The 20,840-nt window shown below is 35.2% G+C and overlaps 1 protein-coding gene across 8 annotated transcripts in view; it reads right to left on the bottom strand.

Annotated features, from left to right (window-relative positions):
• The window catches only part of ATP11B (ATPase phospholipid transporting 11B (putative)), a 125,232-nt gene that overhangs the window by 50,230 nt on the left and 54,162 nt on the right, over nt 1-20,840 (bottom strand). For all 8 annotated transcript variants that reach the window (XR_010155398.1, XM_003310129.7, XM_016942344.4 and 5 more), the window contains 6 exons: nt 19,858-19,939; nt 10,442-10,592; nt 9,111-9,308; nt 2,782-3,024; nt 2,037-2,212; nt 1,036-1,104 (listed from right to left, as the gene is read on the bottom strand). Coding sequence is in view for 7 of the 8 variants with exons in the window: in XM_003310129.7 (XP_003310177.3) it covers nt 1,036-1,104; nt 2,037-2,212; nt 2,782-3,024; nt 9,111-9,308; nt 10,442-10,592; nt 19,858-19,939 (919 nt within the window). In the remaining variant the exon portion in view is untranslated. The remainder of the gene's footprint in view (nt 1-1,035; nt 1,105-2,036; nt 2,213-2,781; nt 3,025-9,110; nt 9,309-10,441; nt 10,593-19,857; nt 19,940-20,840) is intronic.

The raw sequence follows: 20,840 nt of genomic DNA, 5'->3' as shown, positions 1-20,840 counted from the left end.
TACACAGTGATTTACATATGAAATCTTTACACATCTCCAAGAAAAACAGTGAGTTGAATAATGGTTTATAAGTTGATAAAATAAGCTAGACAGGCTCTCACATGAAAGTAGCCAAAGAATGGGCCCTATCTAGTATGGAAAAGCATAGTTTGGAAAAGCACAGCTGGAATTGACATATGATCAGAATTGCTAAAACCATGAAAGGAGTAAGTATATTAAGCATGAACTAATTTATCAAAGAATGGAAAAACTAGATATAGACAGCTGTTCCTTCATGTTTGGAAGATAAAAATCACAGGAAATACAAGGAAAGTTTTCTTTATTCAGTGAGAAGAACCTATAAAACTCACTACCCAGAAGCATCTAAAAATAAACATACAAGTAAATTCAAGAATCATTAAGCTAAAATATAGATGAAATATTCAAAGCATACATATTGTTATAACTATGATGAGATACAATATAACGTTAACATCATTCTAGAGCAGAGTTCAGTAACTTTTTCTGTAAAGGGCCAGAGAGTAAATATTTCAGGCTTTGCAGGCCATACATGGTCTCTGTTGCATATTTTACCTCTTTTTAAAACAACTCTTTAAAAATGTAATGTGGGCCAGGCACAGTGGATCACACCTGTAATCCCTGCATTTTGGGAGGCCAAGGTGGGTGGATCTCTTGAGGCTAGGAGTTTCAGACCAGCCTGGTCAACATTTCCACTAAAAATACAAAAATTAGCCAGGCATAGTGGCGCATGCCTGTAATCCCAGCTACCTGGGAGGCTGAGGCACAAGCATCACTTGAACCTGGGAGGTGGAGGCTGCAGTGAGCCAAGATTGTGCCACTGCACTCCAGCCTGGGTGACAGAGCAAGATTCTGTCTCAAAAAAAAAAAAAAAAAAAAAAGGTAATGTGACTTGTGGGCTGTAGAAAAACAGAAAATATAGGCCAGATTTGCCCTGTGAGCTACAGTTTACTGATCCTTATTCTATACTATATACACTTAACACAGAAAACATTCCAATATATGAAAAAAAATTACCGTTCCAGTTTTCCAAGAGTTTTAACCTCCATAGTTTCTTCAGAATTGCCAATAAACACAATACCAATCCTAGACATCAAAAGGATAAAAAAGTGAGACTTAAGAAATAATACTGCATATTTCACAATGTCACTATAGCTTAACTTGAATAAAAACATTTAAAATCAAAGTTCAAAATGCATTTAAAAATATTTCCTTTTAATATTACAACTTTGGTGCCAGGAGTGGTGGCTCATGCCTGTCATCCCAGCACTTCGGGAGGCCAAAGCAGGTTGATCACCTGAGGGTAGGAGTTCAAGACCAGTCTGGCTAACATGGCAAAACCCAATCTCTACTAAAAATACAAAAATTAGCCAGGTGTGGTGCCCTGTGCCTGTAGTCAGTCCCAGCTACTCGGGTGTCTGGGTCAGGAGAATGGCTTGAACCCCAGAGGCTGCATTGAGCTGAGATCACACCACTGCACTCCAGCCTGGGTGACAGAGTGAGATTCCATCTCAAAAAAAGAAAAAATATATATATATATATTTTATATATATTCTTATATATTCTTTTTAATATATATTTTTATTTATATATGTTATATATAATGATTTTTATTTATTACTTATATATTTTTATAAAATATATATAAAAATATATAAATATATATACACATACACACACATATATATATACTTTTAAGGACTAGAAGGATTAGAAGGATCAGAGTAGGTGTAGTACAACATATGCATGAGCATTTTTAATAAATTCTATTACACAGATTTTTATAGTAATCAGATTTTCAAAGAGATCTTAAAAAAAGACTCAATGCAAGCTTGATAATAAAATGACTTCAAATTGTCATTTAAAATTTAAATTGTACTTCTATTTTTATGTATTTATATGAATTCTGACACTTAAAATGACGAATTTATGTTTGAAAATTTTAAATGATGATTCTAATATTGTTACATTTATTTAAATGGTGTTTTTCCGAAGATTTGGAAATCAGACTAAATTACCTTGCAGCAGCTTCTACTAGAGCCTTTTCATCTGGTGAAGATGCATAGTACTCCAACTGCGATGGTGCCAGGTTGGATTGCCAGGGACCATCACCAGTGCAGTCAGTTTGAACATTGCTAATCTGTACAGTGTGACAGAGACTGACTGCTTTAAAGAAGAGATCATGTTCTTTAATCTGTAAAAATGTAATTAATATTCATGATAAAAATATCATTTCCACATACCATTTAGGAAACCAGAGGCAAAATTCTAAGATCTAGAACAAGAGTGCTACAACCTTGATTGCCTGAATAACAGTTGGTTGTTTCTGCCTTCAAAAAGTAAAATGTCACATTTGCTTAGGACCCTTCAACATGTGAGCATCTTTTTAGGAGGTACAACCACATTGCAAGTAGAGGGGGACACGTTTTTATAGAAGAAGTGAGGTCTCAAAAAGTATTAAATAAATGTAAGCTCTATTTTTCAAAGAAAGTCTTCTTCACTTCAAGGCAGTAAGGGCTTTTCTTAACTACGTTCCATTTAAATACTCAAAGAGCTAAGGCAGACATGTACTAAATAACAAGTTAAACTGGGCTGTAACAACAAATTCTTAGGATTATATTTTATATTGTTGAATCAAATATATGAATTTCAAATGTATATTCCTTGCTCTACTGACACAAACTTTTTTTCCTGCAACTCATCAACTACTGAAGAGAATTATTTCATATGAAACCCTTATTTATTAATTTAAAAATTACTTACTAGTTCAGTTTCATTTTCAGGACTGGTTCTGAAAGAGGAACTGGTTGTAAGATGGGATAAGTTGTTAAGATGGGATAAACTACTAAGATAAGATAAGTTTCCTTCTGAAGAGTCTGGTGTTGGTCCTTCGGGTACAAGTCTACCATTGATTTCTTGGTATTTCATGCCATTAATTGAACATTCTCGAAACTGCATCTCATTTTCTGTCAGTGTACCAGTTTTATCTGTAAACACGTACTCTACCTATAGAGACAGAAAACAAAAGAAAATAAACCTTTGTGTTCATGGTCCTATGTTAAACAAGAAAAAAATCTCTGTCCTCGCTCTCCTGAAGTCCAGTTTATCTATTAATATTGATATATGGATGCTGAGATTCTTATAATCCAAGCACAATTAAATAAATATAGATGCCAAGGAAAGAAAACAGGGTAACACAAAATAGTTTAAAGCTACATAGATTTTGAAGTTTGTGGCATCTTTACGTACATGTTTATCTGTAGAACTGACGAGAATTTGGTATTAATGCTTCTTTTCTTTTTCTTGGCTAAGGTATTTTAAGTAGTAGGACTCAAGAATTATCTCTAAAGCAGGGTGGAAAGGATGCTTAATAATGTAGAATGGGAAAGGGTATCCGAGTGAGGAGAAATAGTGCAGAGCTAGGAATAGGAATACACAGTGACAGTGACAGCAACACAAGAAGTTAGAGGTGCGAATTGTCTAAATCAGAGAGAAGTTGAAACTGAGGACAGAAAACAAATTTAGTGAAAAAAATCGATGTTTAAAAGAAAAAAACATATTTTTAAAAGTAAGTAAGACAAATTATTTTATTACTTTTGGAGGCTAATTCCAGAAAAATTACTTTAAAAGAAGGTATGTCCATGAAAAAAGAAGGATGTAATAGTCAAGTCTTGATCCAACCAGGATCATCATGAAAATCTGATTATTGCAATAATGACTTGAGAAAGAAGTCCTTTAAAAAGGGATGTAGAAATCACAAGAAAAGAAGCTACAGATCAACATCCCTTATAAAGAGATGCAAATCAAATCCAGAAACATATAAAAAGGGTTATATACTACAAATATGTGGGATTTATCCCAGAATTGCAAGATTGACTCACCACTTAAAAAAATTAATGTAATCCATCATATTAATAAAATGGTACCTGGCCTTCATTTTATTGATAAAATAACCACCAAAATAGGTACCGAAAAAGCATTTGATAAAAATCCAATACCCTTCATGATAAAGGCGGTCAACAAACTGGAATAAAAAGGAACTTCCTCAGCCTGATAAAGGGTATCTATAAAAAACTCACAGTTAACATCGTACCTTATGGAGAGAGACTGAATGCTGTCTTCCTAAGATCAGGAATAAGACTGCTTTTGTCACTTTTACTCAACATTGTACTTAAGGTTCTAGCCATGACAATTAGGCAAGAAAAAGGAAATAAAAGTTAACATGATTGGAAAACAAGAGGTAAAACTATCTCCATTTGCACATGATATGACCTTGTATACAGAAAATTCTAAAAAACTGACTTAAAAAAATAGAATATATAAGTTCAGCACAATTCCAGGATAAAAAGATCGATATCCAAAAAGAAAGGTAGGGTTAAATTTGGCAAAAAATTCCTTAACTTACCTAAAGTCAAAAAGCAAATAAATGGTGAAACTGGAAATAAGAGATAGAATACTTTATCTTTACTATTTGATATTAAATGTTGCCCAGTATTTATAGCAATGTTGAATTGGAATTTAAAGACCCCATGCAACTTAATTAAAAAAAGCCCACACATGTAGATCAGGAAGAATGAGGGATGAGTTATAAAGAAAATATATAAGATACATTAGCAATCAAACAGAAATAATACTCAGAGGTTACTAGAATACAGACTGCACTATCAGTCATGGAGGATTCTTTAGAAAAAAGATTAGATGGTAGGGATGGATAAAATAAATTAACTTTGATTTAAAAGTATATATATATATAAAATCAAGAAGTTTAATCTTTTAACTTTCATGATAAACAGGTCATCACTGTAAACCTTCCTAAGAGTTGTTTTTTGGATAATATGGAAATGAAAGAGCACAGAAGAGTATGAAATAAAGTAGATTTCATTGGTAAAAGACAAAATAGGAATAGAGGCAGTAAACATATATTAAATACTTGTAGTTTCAAAAGCAAAAAGAGAGGCTGAGAAAATCAGTAATTAAAGAAATAATCACCAGAAGTTTTTTAAAGACAAAGCAGACATGAGTATGCATACACAATGTGAGGTTCCAGGAAAACAAAAATTCTATCATGAAGGAAAAAGGAGGGGAAGAGAGTTGAGAAAGAAAGGTCAAAGGCAGTTTGGAAAAATTTATTCAGAAAAGTAAAAATGGGCCTTTAGGCCTTACATATATAATATGTAATTAAAGAAATGTGACATGAATTAATATTTAACATAAATTATTAAGGCCTCCTAAATGTTACTAAAAATAAATGGATTGGCCAGGCGCGGTGGCTCACGCTTGTAATCCCAGCACTTTGGGAGGCCGAGGCGGGTGGATCACGAGGTCAGGAGATCGAGACCACGGTGAAACCCCATCTCTACTAAAAATACAAAAAATTAGCCAGGCGTGGTGGCGGGTGCCTGTAGTCCCAACTACTCAGAGAGGCTGAGGCAGGAGAATGGCGTGAACCCAGGAGGCGGAGCTTGCAGTGAGCCGAGATTGTGCCACTGCACTCCAGCCTGGGAGACAGAGTGAGACTCTGTCTCAAAAATAAATAAATAAATAAATAAATGGATCAACTTGTGGTTAAACATGACAGGTTGAGCACATTTAATTATCTCTGGTTCTCTTAAAACTTCACCATGAGGATAAAAAAAAAACAGAAAAAGAACAAAAATAATGGTAAAAAAGTCAGCATGAGAGGGAAGATTGACACAAGTTTGGAAGATGGAAAAGGAGATGAATGAGTGGTAACTGATTTACCAGAACTTAGAATCTGAAACCCAAGTGATGAGAAAACCCATTCTCAGAAACGCTCAGGAAGTAGACCTACCAGCTACCCCTGAATGTGGGAGTACAGGATGAGGCTGAAAATACAAGCTATCAGGAGTAGTTTAAGTTCTGAAATCTCTTTAAAAGTTGCAAACTTCAGAACGCCCCTCATTTATTGCAGCAACAGCTGGAAGGTGTATTCCCCTAGAAGGCTGAACCGGACAGAATCTGGTCTCCGCAGACAGCTGAACACAGAAGGGAGGCAGTGCACTAAAAACAGATATCCAATGGCCAGCTCTAGCAGTCATAAGCAGCAGAAATATTACCTGCTGGGCCTGTCAGCCCATTACCTTAAGGTGTGGCCCACTGAATCAATAGCTTCTGATAAGCATATTAGTGCCTGAGGTTTTTTTTGTTTTGTTTTTTTTTTTAGACAGGGTTTCACTCTTGTCACGCAGGTTGGAGTGCAATGGCACAATCTGGGCTCACTGCAACCTCCATCTCCTGGGCTCAAGTGATTCTCCTACCTTAGCCTCCCAGGTAGCTGGGACCACAGGCACACACCACTGCGCCCAGCTAATTTTTGTATTCCAGCTAATTTTTGTATTTTTTGTTTTTGTATTTTTTTGTAGAGATGGGGTTTTGCCATGTTCTCCAGGCTGGTCTTGAACTCCTGGGCTCAAGTGATCCACCCACCCTGGCCTCCCAAAGTGCTGGGATTACAGGCATGAGCCACTGAGCCCAGCCTTTCATTTTTTTTTTTTTTTTGAGACAGGGTCTCACTCTGTTGCCCAGGCTGGAGTGCAGTGGTGTGACCAGGGCTCACTGCAGCCTCGATTTCCTGGGCTCAAGTCATCCTCTCACCTCAGCCTCCTGGGTAGAGTACTTTTAAATTTGAAATGATAGCCAAAGATTAGCATCCATTTGAGGATCACTCCTTACATAAAAGGTAGAATCTGAAACAAATTATAATCAGTTCTGTTGTAACACTGTCTTGAAAACACAAATTTATCCCAATGCAACTGATACAATAAGAGACAATTTGAGCATAATCAAAACTTTGCACAAATTTTGCCCAAAACTCAGTTACTAGCTATCTCAGTTCACCATGTGTTATGAGTCACACTCATCCACATCTGGTATTACAACCTTCCCTCTGATTTCAGATAACCTTCCCTTTCACACTTCACAGTAACACTTAAGTTGCAACCCTTCTGATGCCTATCTTCCACAGGCAAACTTCAGGTCCAGGTAAGTGCCGTATTTATTGAAGCATTTGTGTGTTCATGAATAATTTGGCAAGTGCTGTTTTTATTAGGTTCCTATCTTTTAAAAAATGTATTATTAGGCTGGGCGCAGTGGCTCACACCTGTAATCCCAGCACTTTGGGAGGCCGAGGTGGGAGGATCACCTGAGGTCGGGAGTTTGAGACCAGCCTGACCAATATGGAGAAACCACGTTTCTACTAAAAATATAAAATTAGCCAGGCGTGGTGGCACATGCCTGTAATCCCAGCTACTCGGGAGGCTGAGGTAGAAGAATTGCTTGAACCCAGGAGGCGGAGGTTGCAGTGAGCCAAGATTGCGCCATTGCACTCCAGCCTGGGCAACAAGAGCAAAACTCCGTCTCAAAAAAAAAAAAAAATTATTGTTTTTGTGTTGTACCCCTAATCCCATTCTCTCATAAACCCTGTGGCTTTTACTAGGCAATTTTGCATTATGCAGTGAATTTTAGGAACACATATATCACATTATAGCAGAACTGGCTGTTCTGGAAAATGCACTACAAGCAAAGATAATAGAGGGAGCAGAAGAAGACTTCAATTGACTGTCATTAATATCCTCGGGGAGGTAAAAGAATAGATTATGTTCAAGAAATGGGATAAGAGGCAATTTAAAAAAACTATCCAGAGAATACCAAAATATTAGAAATTAAAAATATTATAGCAGAAATAAATCAAAAGATACTGAAAAGATAAATCAGAGGCATTCTACCAGAAAGTAGAATATAAAAACAAATAAATAAAAACTGAAAATTGAAGTCAGAGAATTAAAGGGTCAATATAAGTGGTAGGACATGCAAATAGTAAGTTTCAAAACAAGAGAAACATAGAAAGACATGTTATCAAAACAATAGTACAAGAAAATTTCCTAGAATTGAAAGACATGTATTTCCAGGATGAAAAGACTCACAGAGTTAATTGCCCATGAAACAAAAAATAAAAAAGGAAAAACCAACACCAAGGTACACCATCATGAATTTCCGAACTATTGCATAAGGAGATCCTAAAGCTTCCAGAGATAAAACAGCAGATCATACATAAAGAATTGGGAATCAGAATGGAACTGGATTTCTCTAACAGCAACACTGGAGGCTAGAAAACAATAAAATCCCTTCAAATTTCTGAAGATTTCAATCTGCAATGCAATAACAGCTAAATTATTAATCAAGTGTGAAAAGAGAATAAAGATATTTTCAGACATGCCAAGTTTCAAAACATTATCCTCTGATACATCCTTTCTCAGGAAGTTATTAGATGTACAGCACCAAAAGAGAATAAGCCACAGGTAGGAAGACATGGGATGCAAGAAAGAGGAGATCCAAAACAGGAGAGAGGCAAAGGAATTTCCAGGGTGATGGTAAAGTGAAGTCCAGAGTGACAGCTGAGAAGCAAGCCCAGAAAGAGTAAAGAATAATCCAATCGGAGCAGAAAGGTGGAAGCCTCCAAAAACATTGCTACCAAAAAAAAAAAAAGGAAGGCGGGGAGGAAGAAAGGAACTTCTAGATTACCTGGTATGTTTGAATATATAGACAGATGCTGCACATATTATCAGAGACTTGTTTGTGGCACATGGAAATTGAGGAAATGAAAAAACAGAGCAAATAACTCTTGGGAAAACAAAATATATAAGAAGGGAAATGTAATTATGGTATTACAGGACACACCTATAGAACCGGGAATTAGTGAACAATATTAAAACAATCATAATAATGTTAATAAAAATATTTATTAAATCCCAAATTGTGATATGATAATTAGGGGGCTATGGAGAAGCAAAGGGATATGTGTCTGGGAAGAGTAGTATAAGAGTTATGTCTTTATATTCCATAGTAGATAATGTCTAAAACTTAAGAATAAGAAAGAATATCAAATAGAAATACAGTGGTAAATAACAAAAGAAACAACTTAGGGTTTAAAAATTGGGAACAGCTAGGAGTGGAGCAAAGGGGGGTTGTTTTTGGTATAAGCATCATAATACCTTGTTACATTAATCTTTGTCCATGTATTGCTTTGATAAAAATAACAAATTAGAGAAACAAAATATTAGGATCATTTTCACCTGTCCAAGCTCTTCATTCAGATCGGAAGTATTGACTTGAGCTTTCTGATCTGATTCTTCATGATACAGATCAAGATCCCAGCCAATAAAAAATGATCCAAGAAATTTCTGCATTTCGACTGTCACATATAATGAAATTGGAATGATGAAATTGTAGAGAACCAAAAAAGCAAGGAAGTCTGAAATAAATCTCAGAATCTAGAAAAAAGGAAATAATTGTTTGATAAGAAAAAATAAACTAGAATTTCTTCAGTATTACTGATGAAAATTACCAGAAAGTTTCATGCCTACATAGACCATCAACTATATTCTGAGGTAGAATAGTCTCATGAATTGAAATTCATTTATTGAATTGTCTTTTTAACATTACATTTCCTCTGGTTATTTTATTGCTCATTAGAATCTTGATAAAGTAAATGATGAAAAGGTTAAATTCAAATAAGTTAATTCGTTACTTTCAGAAGCTAACAAAAAGCCTGGTATGACTGAAACTACCTTTGGCAAAATTATAATTATAATATCTGCAGTGTATTTATCCCATTCTACTATTACCCTTCAAAATCAGGTAACTACTAAAAGTTGAGTGTAACTTCACAAAGTTATAAAATAATTGCGAGGTTAAAAGTGCCAGAAATTAAAACTCTTAAGTGCAGATTATATAGGAATAGCCTACTTTAACGGCTTTAGCGGCTCCATATTTCAATACGCATTGGTGAAAGGAAATGTACCTAATTGTGAATGATATTAAAAATACGACCCTGTGATTATTTGCTTTGTAGTTTCTTGAGATCCAAATTTGTCTTCCAATACAAAGATTTTAATCTAAAGTGAAATTTGGAGAACAATTATTTACCAAAATTATAGGTTAAATTCTCTTGGTAGTCCATGTTTAATCAATTTAAAATATATGACATAATTTGCATATTACTTCATATTAAGACTGATAACAAGCATCCTTGAATTATTAAGACAAAATTAAAAATACATCCATTTACTCTTTGATTCATTTATAAGACACAGTAAGTGGAAGAGAAAACTGAGTTTGTAGTATTAATGTGAAATGCAAATATAGATGGATTTAAAATTTTGTGACCTCTTTGAACTATTCAAGTCATGCCACAGGGAATACAACTTTTTATGCCGTAAACTACAAAAAGCGTATCAGTACAAACACGCTGGCTTCTCTGCATTTGCAATGCCATTTTTGTCACCCTTCAGTACCAACAGTTTTAGGATTACAGTGGTCTCTCCTATCAGAAGTCACTACCAAAGCACTAATTGTGCCAAGTAATAGTTTCCTTCATGACACAGTCAATAACACCATAAAATACCTTACTGCTATTTCTTTGATGTTCTGTTTTTTGGTTATACCAAGGTTCATCCCATTTTTCTTCAGCTTGCCATGTATACTTCAAGATAGTGCTGATGACAGCTTCAGATATAAGAATTACTAGATAAATTATCAAAAATGTATTCATTGACCTTAAGGAAGAAAAAGAGAATATAAAACATACAAATCATGTATTACTATATTCATTTGCTTGAAAATTAGTACTTGTATTAGAGAAGATATTAAAACATAGAAGGTATTACTGTAACTATTTTAAAATACACAGTTTTTGTTTTCAAGAAATAACCGTTAAATAGAATTTATTTATTAGCAATAAAAGGACCAGTGCACACAGGTTACAAGCCTATTTAATATAGCCATGTTACCATTCAAAATGTTTACAGTAAATGACGGTTTTAGTCAGTTATTTTTGCCGTAAGTAATTATTCTAAGTTTTTTTTTTTTACATTTTCAGCACCCACCTTAAGTGTAATAGCTAAAAATAGCATTTGTATAGCATTAAAATTTTATAAAATGTTTGTCACATCTACTACCTTACCTAATATATATGAAAACCCTGGCTGGGTGTGGTGGCTCACTACGCCTGTAATCCCAGCACTTTGGGAGACCGAGGCGGGTGGATCACAAGATCAGGAGATTGAGACCATCCTGGCTAACAGGATGAAACCCCATCTCTACTAAAAATACAAAAAAAATTAGCTGGGCGTGGTGGCGGGCGCCTGTATTCCCAGCTACTCAGGAGGCTGAGGCAGGAGAATGGCATGAACTCGGGAGGCAGAGCTTGCAGTGAGGCGAGATCGTGCCACTGCACTCTAGCCTGGGCGACAGAGCGAGACTCTGTCTCGAAAAAACAAACAAACAAACAAAAACCCTGTAAAGGGGAAATTATTATATACTTTTTAACTGACAAAGATCAAAGCCCAAAAATAATTCTGTAAATATCCCAAAATCACACGTCAGGAATTGACTTCAGAATCCCTCTTCTCTTTATTAGGTAAGCTTAATGCCACATGTCTTTAAGTTTAAAAACATATTAATACAATTAAAGGAACTCATTACAAATTCAAATGTATGCAAAACAAGTTATGTTATTATAATGAACTCTCACATCCAACAAATATTGAGGGAAAATGTGAATCACAAGCTTTGTAAAAACTCTTTAGAAGACTGAAAAATGCCTGAATTCTGATTTTTCTCCCTAGGCCTTTCATAATTGAACCTAATCTTAACTATGGAGTAAGTTGATATTCCACCATGTTCCAATGTAAACTCTATATATTCTGCTGTGACAGTAAATAAGGAATGTAAGAAAGGAACTGGCTTTCGTTTGGTTATTATGTATTAGGCATAGTATTCAGCACTTCACCTATAGTACTGCTCGCATTTTTATACATGAGAACACCCGGATCAAGAGAAGCAAACAACTGGTCTAAAGCCCCATAGAGCTAGTAAGGAAGGGATATGACATTCAAATCTACATCTGTCTGAGTCTAAATTTTGACCTCTTTTCACTAAACTAGTCATGTCTCCTTGTGGCAACAAAATGCCTGGTTTATTTCCATCTTTCTTGCTCATGTCTACCCTCATCAGACATATTCTCCTTTTTCCCTACATTACTAACCTATTTTTCAAAATTTAACTCAAAATCCATCTCCTTCCTAAAGTCTGTCCTAATTACATTGGTTTACATTCAACTTTCCCTTATTTAAATTTAAAACTAGTACCACAGCTCCTATTACCTAATTTTTTTTTACTGTGTATTAGTTTTAACTTCCAACTTGATTGAAATCTCCAAAAAGAGATGGAATTACATCTCAGAAAACCTACTACAACAACAGATACACAAAAAAGCTCAATAAAGATTTCTAGGACATTAGGCTGTTTCCAGTTTTTTGCTGTAACAAATAAAGTGGCTATGTACATTTCTGCTTGAGGTTTTATGTCAGCATAAAATTCATTTCTCTGAGTTAAATGCCCAAGAGTGCAACTGCCGGGTCATATGGTAAACACGTTTAGTTTTGTAAGAAACTCCCAAACTATCTTCCAGAGTGGGTATACTATTTTTAATTCCCACCAACAACATATAAGAGATTCAGTCTCTCCACCTCCTAGCCATTTGGTATTATCACTATTTTAACTATTCTAATGGGTGTGGTGATATCCCAATGTGGTTCTAATTTGCTTCTCTCTAACAGGTAATGATGCTGAATATCTTTTCATGTGCTTATTTGTAATCTGCAGCTTTTCTCTGGTGAAATATGTATTATGCATGTGGTGAAATATGAAGTATGCCTTTTGCTCATTTTCTAACTGGATCACTGAATTACTATTGAGTTTGAGAGTTCTTTATGTTTCTAAACATAAAGCCTCTGGAAGATTTGTGGTTTGCAAATATTTTTCCCCAGTCTGTAGCTTGTCTTTTCATCCTTTTAAGAGGGTCTTTCACAGCACCAAAGTGTTTAACTTTGATTAACTACAACTTATTAATTTTTTTGATTTAGGAATTATGCTTTTAGTGTCATGTCTTCTAGCTCTTTGTCTAACACTAAGTCCTGAAGATTCTGTTTTCTTCTAAAAGTTTGTTTTACATTAAATCTATACTCTAATTGAATTAATTTTTACATACAGTGGGGGTTTGGGTTTGTTTGTTTTGCTATGGATATCCAATTGTTCTAGCACCATTTGTTGAAAAAGATTACCCTTCCTCTACTGTATTGCTTTTGTGCTGTTGCCAAAAATCAATTGGGTCTATTAGTGTTGGTCTGTTCTGGGGTTCTCTATTGTGTAACACTGATCTATGTATCTATTCTTTAACCAACATCAAATTGTCTTGATTACTGTAGCTTATATAGTAACACTTAACATCAATAGCAATTCTTCTCACTTTATTTTTCATTTTCAAAACTGTTCCTTTGCTTTTCTATCTAAATTTCAGAATAAATTTTCTACTTCTACAAAAAAACTTGCTGAGATTTTTATAGAAATTGCATTATACCTATTAATCGATTTGGGAAATCTGGCGTCTTTACTGTACGAATCTTTCAACCCATGAACATGATATATTGTTCCATTTATTTAGATCTTTGATTTCTTTCCTCAGTGTTTTGTAATTTTCAGCTGAAAAGATGACAAAAGGTGGTTACCTTCCACCTTTTGCCCATTTTTTAAAATTAGCTTCTCTTTTCATTGTTGATTTGTAGGCAGGTGTGTGTGTGTGTGTGTGTGTAAACACATGCACATATATATTATATACTCAGGATACAAGTCTTTGGTCAGATACATGTTTTGCAAATATTGTCTCCCAGTTTGTAACGTGTATGTTCATTTCTTTAAATGTTTAGCCTGATGAGAAGTTTTTAGTTTTGAGAAAGTGTAATTTATCAATTTTTAATTATTATATGTGTTGTATCCTAAGAAATCTTTACCTACTCTAAGTCATAAAGATATCTTTCTAAGTTTTCTTCCAAAAGTATTTTTTGTTTTGTTTTGTTTTGTTTTGTTTTTTTAGATGGAGTTTCACTCTTGTTGCCCAGGCTGGAGTGCAATGGCACGATCTCATCTCACCACAACCTCCGCCTCCAGGGTTCAAGTGATTCTCCTGCCTCAGCCTCCCAAGTAGCTGGGATTACAAGCATGCACCACCATGCCCGGCTAATTTTTGTATTTTTAGTAGAGACAGGGTTTCTCCATGTTGGTCAGGCTGGTCTCGGACTCCCGACCTCAGGTGATCTGCCCGTCTCGGCCTCCCAAAGTGCTGGGATTACTGGTGTGAGCCACCGCGCCCAGCTCTTCTAAAAGTTTTGTAATTTTAGCTTTTATATTTAGGTCTATGACTTGTTTTCAAAACTTTTTGGAGTACAGCATAAGGCAGAAGCTAAGTTTCATGTTTTTCTCATTTGAATATCCAATTGCTGCATCATTTGTAGAAAATACTAAATTTTTCATTGAATTGACTTGTTACTTGGTTGAAAATCAACAAACCCACACATGAATGGTCTACTTCTCAACTCTCTATTTTATTCTATTGAACGATCATCTTTGTTAATACCATACTGTAATTACTGTAGCTTTATATTAAGTATTTAAATCAGGTAAGGTAAATCTTTTAGCTTTCTTAAGAGATTGTTTTTGCTGTGCATCTGAATATGCATTTTGGCTATTGCATTTCAATATACACTTTAGTATTACTTTGTCAATTACTACAAAAAGATTGCTGTGATTTTGAGACTGAGGGAGTCTACACAGTAACTGACAGCTTGACAATCTATTAATGTGATTTCTCCATTTATTTAGTTCTTAATTTATCTTGCCATGTTTTGTAATTTTCATTATATAAATCTTGCACAAGTTAAAAAAAAACTTATTCCTAAATATATTACGCTTTTTGATACTACTGTAAATATAACCTTTTAAAAATTTCATTTTCTTAACTGTTTCTTACTATTATAAGATATAAAAATGATTTATCGTCTGGGCACAGTGGCTCACGCCTGCAGGGAGGCCGAGGTAGGCGGATCAAGAGGTCAAGAGATCAAGACATCCTGGCCAACATGGTGAAACCCTGTCTCTACTAAAAAATACAAAAATGAGCTGGGTGTTGTGGCGCGCACCTGTGGTCCCAGCCACTCGGGAGGCTGAGGCAAAAGAATCGCTTGAACCCGGGAGGCGGAGGTTGCAGAGAGCCGAGATCACACCACTGCACTCCAGCCTGGTGACAGAGTGAGACTCTGTCTCAAAAAAATAAAAATAAAAAAGATTTCTCTTTATTTACCTTGTATTCTGAGACCAACTTGCTTATTATAGTTTTCTTATTGAATACTTATGTCTGTTTACATGAAAAATCATGTGTCTTCCAGTAGGACAATTTTACTTCGTGCTTTCTAGTACTTATGGCTTTTAATTCCTTTAACTTGTCGCACTGAATGAGGCTTCTAGAATAATGTTAAAAAGTAGTGAGACTGGATAGTCTAGGTACAAGTCCTTTACAAGATATATGCTTTGCAGACATTTTCTCTGGTCTATGGCTTGTATTTTTAAATTTTTTGTTTTAGTTTCTGGCATCTTCACAACATAAACAGTGCCTTTTTAAGTTTTTAAGTCTTACATTTCGATGAAGTTTAAGCTATCAATTTTGGTGGTTCCTTTTCCGTACATTTCCCATCTAAGAAATCTTTACTTAACCCAAAGTCACAAAGATTTTCTCCCATGTTTTACAGATTTAGTTATTATGCTTAGATCTTACACTTTGAGTCAGTTTTTGTATATGCGGGAGACGGGTAAGGGTGAAGATCGAATTTTTGACATACAGACGTCCACCTGTTCTAGCACCATGTGTTGAAAAGGCAAATCTTTAGCGTGGAGACATTTTTAAATAATAACTTAAAGCTATTTGACAGACTTAACGGTTATTTAGACTTTCTGTTTCATCTTGGGCCAATTTTGGTAACTTACCTGTGTTTTCAAAGAATCTGCCCATTTCATCTAAGTTGTAAGTCAGTGACAAAAAGTTGTTCACAGTAATTCCTTATTATCCTTGGATATGTGTAGGATCTATGGAACTATCCCCTCTTTCATCCCTGACATTCGTAATTTTTTAGTTTTTTTCTCTTATACTACTTCTCTTTTGCTTAATCTGTCAATCTCAGCAGGAATTTGTCAACTTTATAGCTAGAAATTTCCCTCTAAGCTGGGCTTTGCCTTGAGTCTGCAAATGTAGATGTGTTGGGTTTCAATTACCATTCTATTTGAAGAAATTTAAATTTCCTTTGTGATTTCTCCTTTGACCCATGAGTCAGTTAAAAGAGTTGTTTTTTAATTTCAAAATATTTGCAGATTTTGTTATTGATTTTTAATCCAATTCCCTCATTGTCAAAGAACATACTTTGTATGATTTCAATCTTTTGGGATTGGTTTTATGGCACATCATATGATCTGTCTAGATGAACTTTCCATGTATAATTATGGAACTATTCTAGTGTTCAGTTTTCATAGGCTTACAATATACATAGTATATCTTTTGATGTCAACCTATTTATATCTTTGTATGTAAACTGTATTTCTTCTAGACAGCATATAGTTGGGTCTGGCTCTTTTATCCAATCTGACAATCTCTGACTTCATTAGACTGATGCATTTATATCTCATGTAATTTTTGGTCAAATTTTGGACCACCATTTTGCTATTTGTTTTCTATTTGTCTCATTTGGTTTTTTGTTTCGCTGTTCTTCCTTTCTTGCTGTTTACTGTGTTTACCAAACATTTTAATATTCAGTTGCTCTAACTTATTAGCTATAAATCTTTGCCTTATTGTTTTTAATGGAAGCTCTAGAGGTCAGAATATGCATCTTTACCTTATTGTAATTTATAGATGCTATTGTATTATTTCATGTAAAATGTAAGACCTTTGTAACAGTTCATTTAAAGCCCCCCATCATCTTTTGTGCTGTTTATGTAAGGGAAAAAGAAAGCTTAAAATTAATCATTTGAGTTCATCTAGCATCACAAGAAGTTAAAGAGAAATAAGTAGACCCAAATTGAGAAGAAACGGAGGAAATTAATTGAAGATGTGAGCTGAAGGCAATGGAAAAGAGAAAAAAAATACACAAAATTAAAGCCAAAAGTTGGTTCTTTGAAAAATATTTATAAAGTGTCTTTTTTTATTTTTTGAGATGGAGTCTCGCTCTGTCACCCAGGCTGGAGTTCAGTGGTGCAATCTCGGCTCACTGAAACCTCTGCCTCCTGGGTTCAAGCAATTCTCTGCTTCAGCCTCCCAGGCAGCTGGGACTACAGGCGCACACTACCACACTCAGCTAATTTTGCATATTTAGTAGAGACAGGGTTTTGCCATGTTGACTAGATTGGCCTTGAACTCCTGACTTCAAGTGATCCACCCACCTCAGCCTCCCAAAGTGCTGGGATTACGGGTGTGTGCCACTAATGAAGTGTCTTTCTGTGCTTTCTTGTATCACTTAACATAATGATCTTCAGTTACATCCATGTTGCTGCTAATGACACGATTTCATTCTTCTTATGGCCAAATAGTATTCCATTGTGTGGGTATGTATACATTTTTTTTTAGGTATGTATACATTTTTTTATCCATCCGTCTGCTGATGGACCGTTAGATTGAATCCTTATCTTTGCTATTATGAATAGTGCTGCAATAAACATGCAAGGGCAGATATTCCTTTGATATACTGATTTCTTTTTCTTTGGATAAAACCCAATAGTGGGATTGTTGGATCATATGGTAATTACGTTTTTAGTTTTTTGAGACATCTCCAGGCTATTTTCCATGGTGGCTATCCTAACTTACATGCCCATCAACCACATATAAGAGTTTTCTTTTCTCCATATCCCTGCCAGCATCTGCTATTTATTTATTTATTTTTTTGTCTTTTTAATAATAGCCATTCTGGCTGGCAAGATGACATCTCATTGTGGTTTTGATACACTTTTTTTTTGTTTTGTTTTGTTTTTTGAGATGGAGTCTCACTCTGTTGCCCAGGCTGGAGGGCAGTGGCATGATCTCAGCTCACTGCAACCTCTGCCTCCCAGGTTCAAGCAATTCTCCTGCCTCAGCCTCCTGAGTAGCTGGGACTACAGGCACCCGCCAGCACACCCGGCTGATTTTTGTATTTTTAGTAGAGACGGAGTTTCACCATGTTGGCCAGGCTGGTCTCGAACTCCTGACCTCAAGTGATCCTCCTGCCTTGGTCTCCCAAAGTGCTAGGATTACAGGCATGAGCCACCGTGCTCAGCGCTGAGTTGATTATTTACATGGTGAAAGATAGGGATCCAGTTTCATTCTTCTGCATGTAGCCATCCAACTTTCCCAGCACCATTTCCTGAAGAGGATGTCCTTTCCCCAATGTCCTCCGTTGTTTCTGATGAGAACTGGTTATCGCTTATATTGTTATTCATTTACATGTGATGCATTTCTCTTCGGCTCCATGAAATATTTTCTTTTTCTTTGGATTCTAGTATTTTGACCATGATGTGCTTTGGTGTGGGTTTCTTTATATTTCTTTATATTTTTCCTGCTTAGAGTTTGCTGATCTTGGTAGCGTAGGCTGAAGTTTCTTCCTCAAATTTTAGAAATTTTCAGTCATTATTTTTTCAAATATGTTTATTCTGTCCTTTTTTCTCTTTTTTTGGGAATCAATTACACATATGCCAAACAGCTTAATATTATCCCACATGGCTCTGAAGCTCTGTTCATTTTTCCTAATCTTTTTTCCTCTCCATTCTTCGACTGAGTAATTTGTGTTTTCTTCAAGTTCACTGGTCTGATTTATTCAGTCTGGTGTTGAGCCCACCTAATGATGTTTCCATTTTAGTAATTATGTTTTTCAAGTCAAGAGTTTTCATTTCTCTGCTGTGTTTTCCCATATGTTCATTCAAATTTTCCTTTAGGCCCTTAAACATGTTTATAATAAATTTATAATATCTGCTTTAAAGTTCTTGTCTGCTAAATGCAAGATCTGGATCATTTTGGAGACAGTTTCTATTGAGTGCTTTTTATCTTATGGATGAATTACATTTTCTTCATATTCTGCTTATTTTTTATTGCAGACTGGACTTTATAATAATACATTGTAGACAGTCTGTATTCTTTTATGTTCCTCAGAAGAGTGCTATTTTTATTCCAGTAGGAAGTTAACTTCACCTAGTTCAACAAACTGTGTCTCCAATGCAATGGGCAGCAGTAAAATTCTGTTGAGTTCTTTTGTCTCCCTTGCACATGTATAGTTCTAGCAGTCAGCCAAGGACCTGGGCAGAATTTATGTGCAGTTTTTAGAGTTAATTCCATTCTGTAGCTTACATCTCATTGCTTACAGAAGGGAATTCATGCTAATCCCCTTACATTATTTTCCCCTAACTTTCCAGCTGCTCTTCCAGCTATTAACCTTGTCCTCTGATACTTCTATCCAGTAAAGTTCAGACTTTTTGATGTCCCAAGCAGCACATAAACTGGGGAGTGCCCTCAGGCAAAAAGCTATATACTCTTAAATTTTCCCCCTTGCTGCTATCATCTTTCAGGATTACACTCCTTGCCCATTTCTATTCGATTCTGGTTTCTCTCCAATGTTTTCAAATAGTTGTTTATTTAAATTTTTTTTTCAGTTTTAGAACTGTTATCTGCATTAGCGTGATTAAGTGATTCCACCATTTATTCAATAGTATTTATTTTAAAAGTCATACTATAGAGCATTTACTACATGTCCAATACTGTGCAAAATGTTACTTGTATGTAAAAATATAAGAAACTATCACTGTCCCCAAGGTTTTCATTCTGTTTACTTAATATATATTATATATATAATATTTTATACCAAATGAATAAAAAATGTATAGTTATAATTACATATAAATAAATGAAAACAGTTTTCTTACTTTTCTACTGCAGATCGTTTCTGTGATTTGCTCTTGTAATTTAATGCCATCTTAGTTTCCATTCCAGTGTATACCGCAACACCTGTAAAATAAAACAAAATTGTCTCTTAAAATAATCCTCTAGCATGTTTCACAAGAAATAAATATATTTACCAGCATGAAAGCTTTTAGTGTACTGTCTGACAGTTGTTATAATTTTGCTTTTCTTTAAGTATTTTCAGAGTACTAAAAGGCTTTCTGAGTCCAATTTTGGGAAGCCCCAGTCACTCAACTGGCTAAATGGGGGAGGGCATGGAGTCCTGTTCCTGAGTTGTAACAGATACCTGAATGAAAAATTTATTACTTGAATTGGAATTGATAGAGGAAAAGAATCTGGAAAGATAAAAGTGTCAGGGAAGGCCATTACAAATACAGCAGTGTTAACAAAGACAGATATGGAAAAGCACTTTCTGTTAGGTTGGGACAATGGACTATGGCCACAGTGTGAAAAGCCCTGAATGCTGGAATCGGGGGTCTAGACATTATTCCATAACCATTGGAGAGATAATATGGAAGTCTGTCAGAGTAAATCAAGTAAGCACATGGAAAGTGCTATTTAAAAAATGTGCGCCTATTGAATGACTTTGAGATGAGCAAGGATGACAGTAGTAATGGGACTAAAACTGGACAACAAATGGAATTAGGTGAGACCAGCTTATCAAAAAACTTTGCAGCTAGACCTTGGTTTGAATTCTAGCTCTGCCACTTATTAGTTCTACATCCTCGGGTAAGTAATTTCTGTGAGTCTCAATCTTCCCATCTTTAAATGGGAAAAAATACCTCATAGAGTTGTGAGGTCTGTATGACAAATTAACAAAATGCCTAAAAACTGAGAGATGATCAATAAATTCCCATCCCTAAATAGTACAATTTGAAAAGCAATATAGAACCTTTCATGCCCTCTTCCTAAATATTTGTCCTGGAAGTTTTATCTTGACTTATTC

Source organism: Pan troglodytes, chromosome 2 (assembly GCF_028858775.2).
Source record: "Pan troglodytes isolate AG18354 chromosome 2, NHGRI_mPanTro3-v2.0_pri, whole genome shotgun sequence".
NCBI classification, from domain to species: Eukaryota; Metazoa; Chordata; class Mammalia; order Primates; family Hominidae; genus Pan; species Pan troglodytes.
Note: the sequence above shows the minus strand (reverse complement) of the source record. Positions and strands in the feature narration are given on the sequence as shown.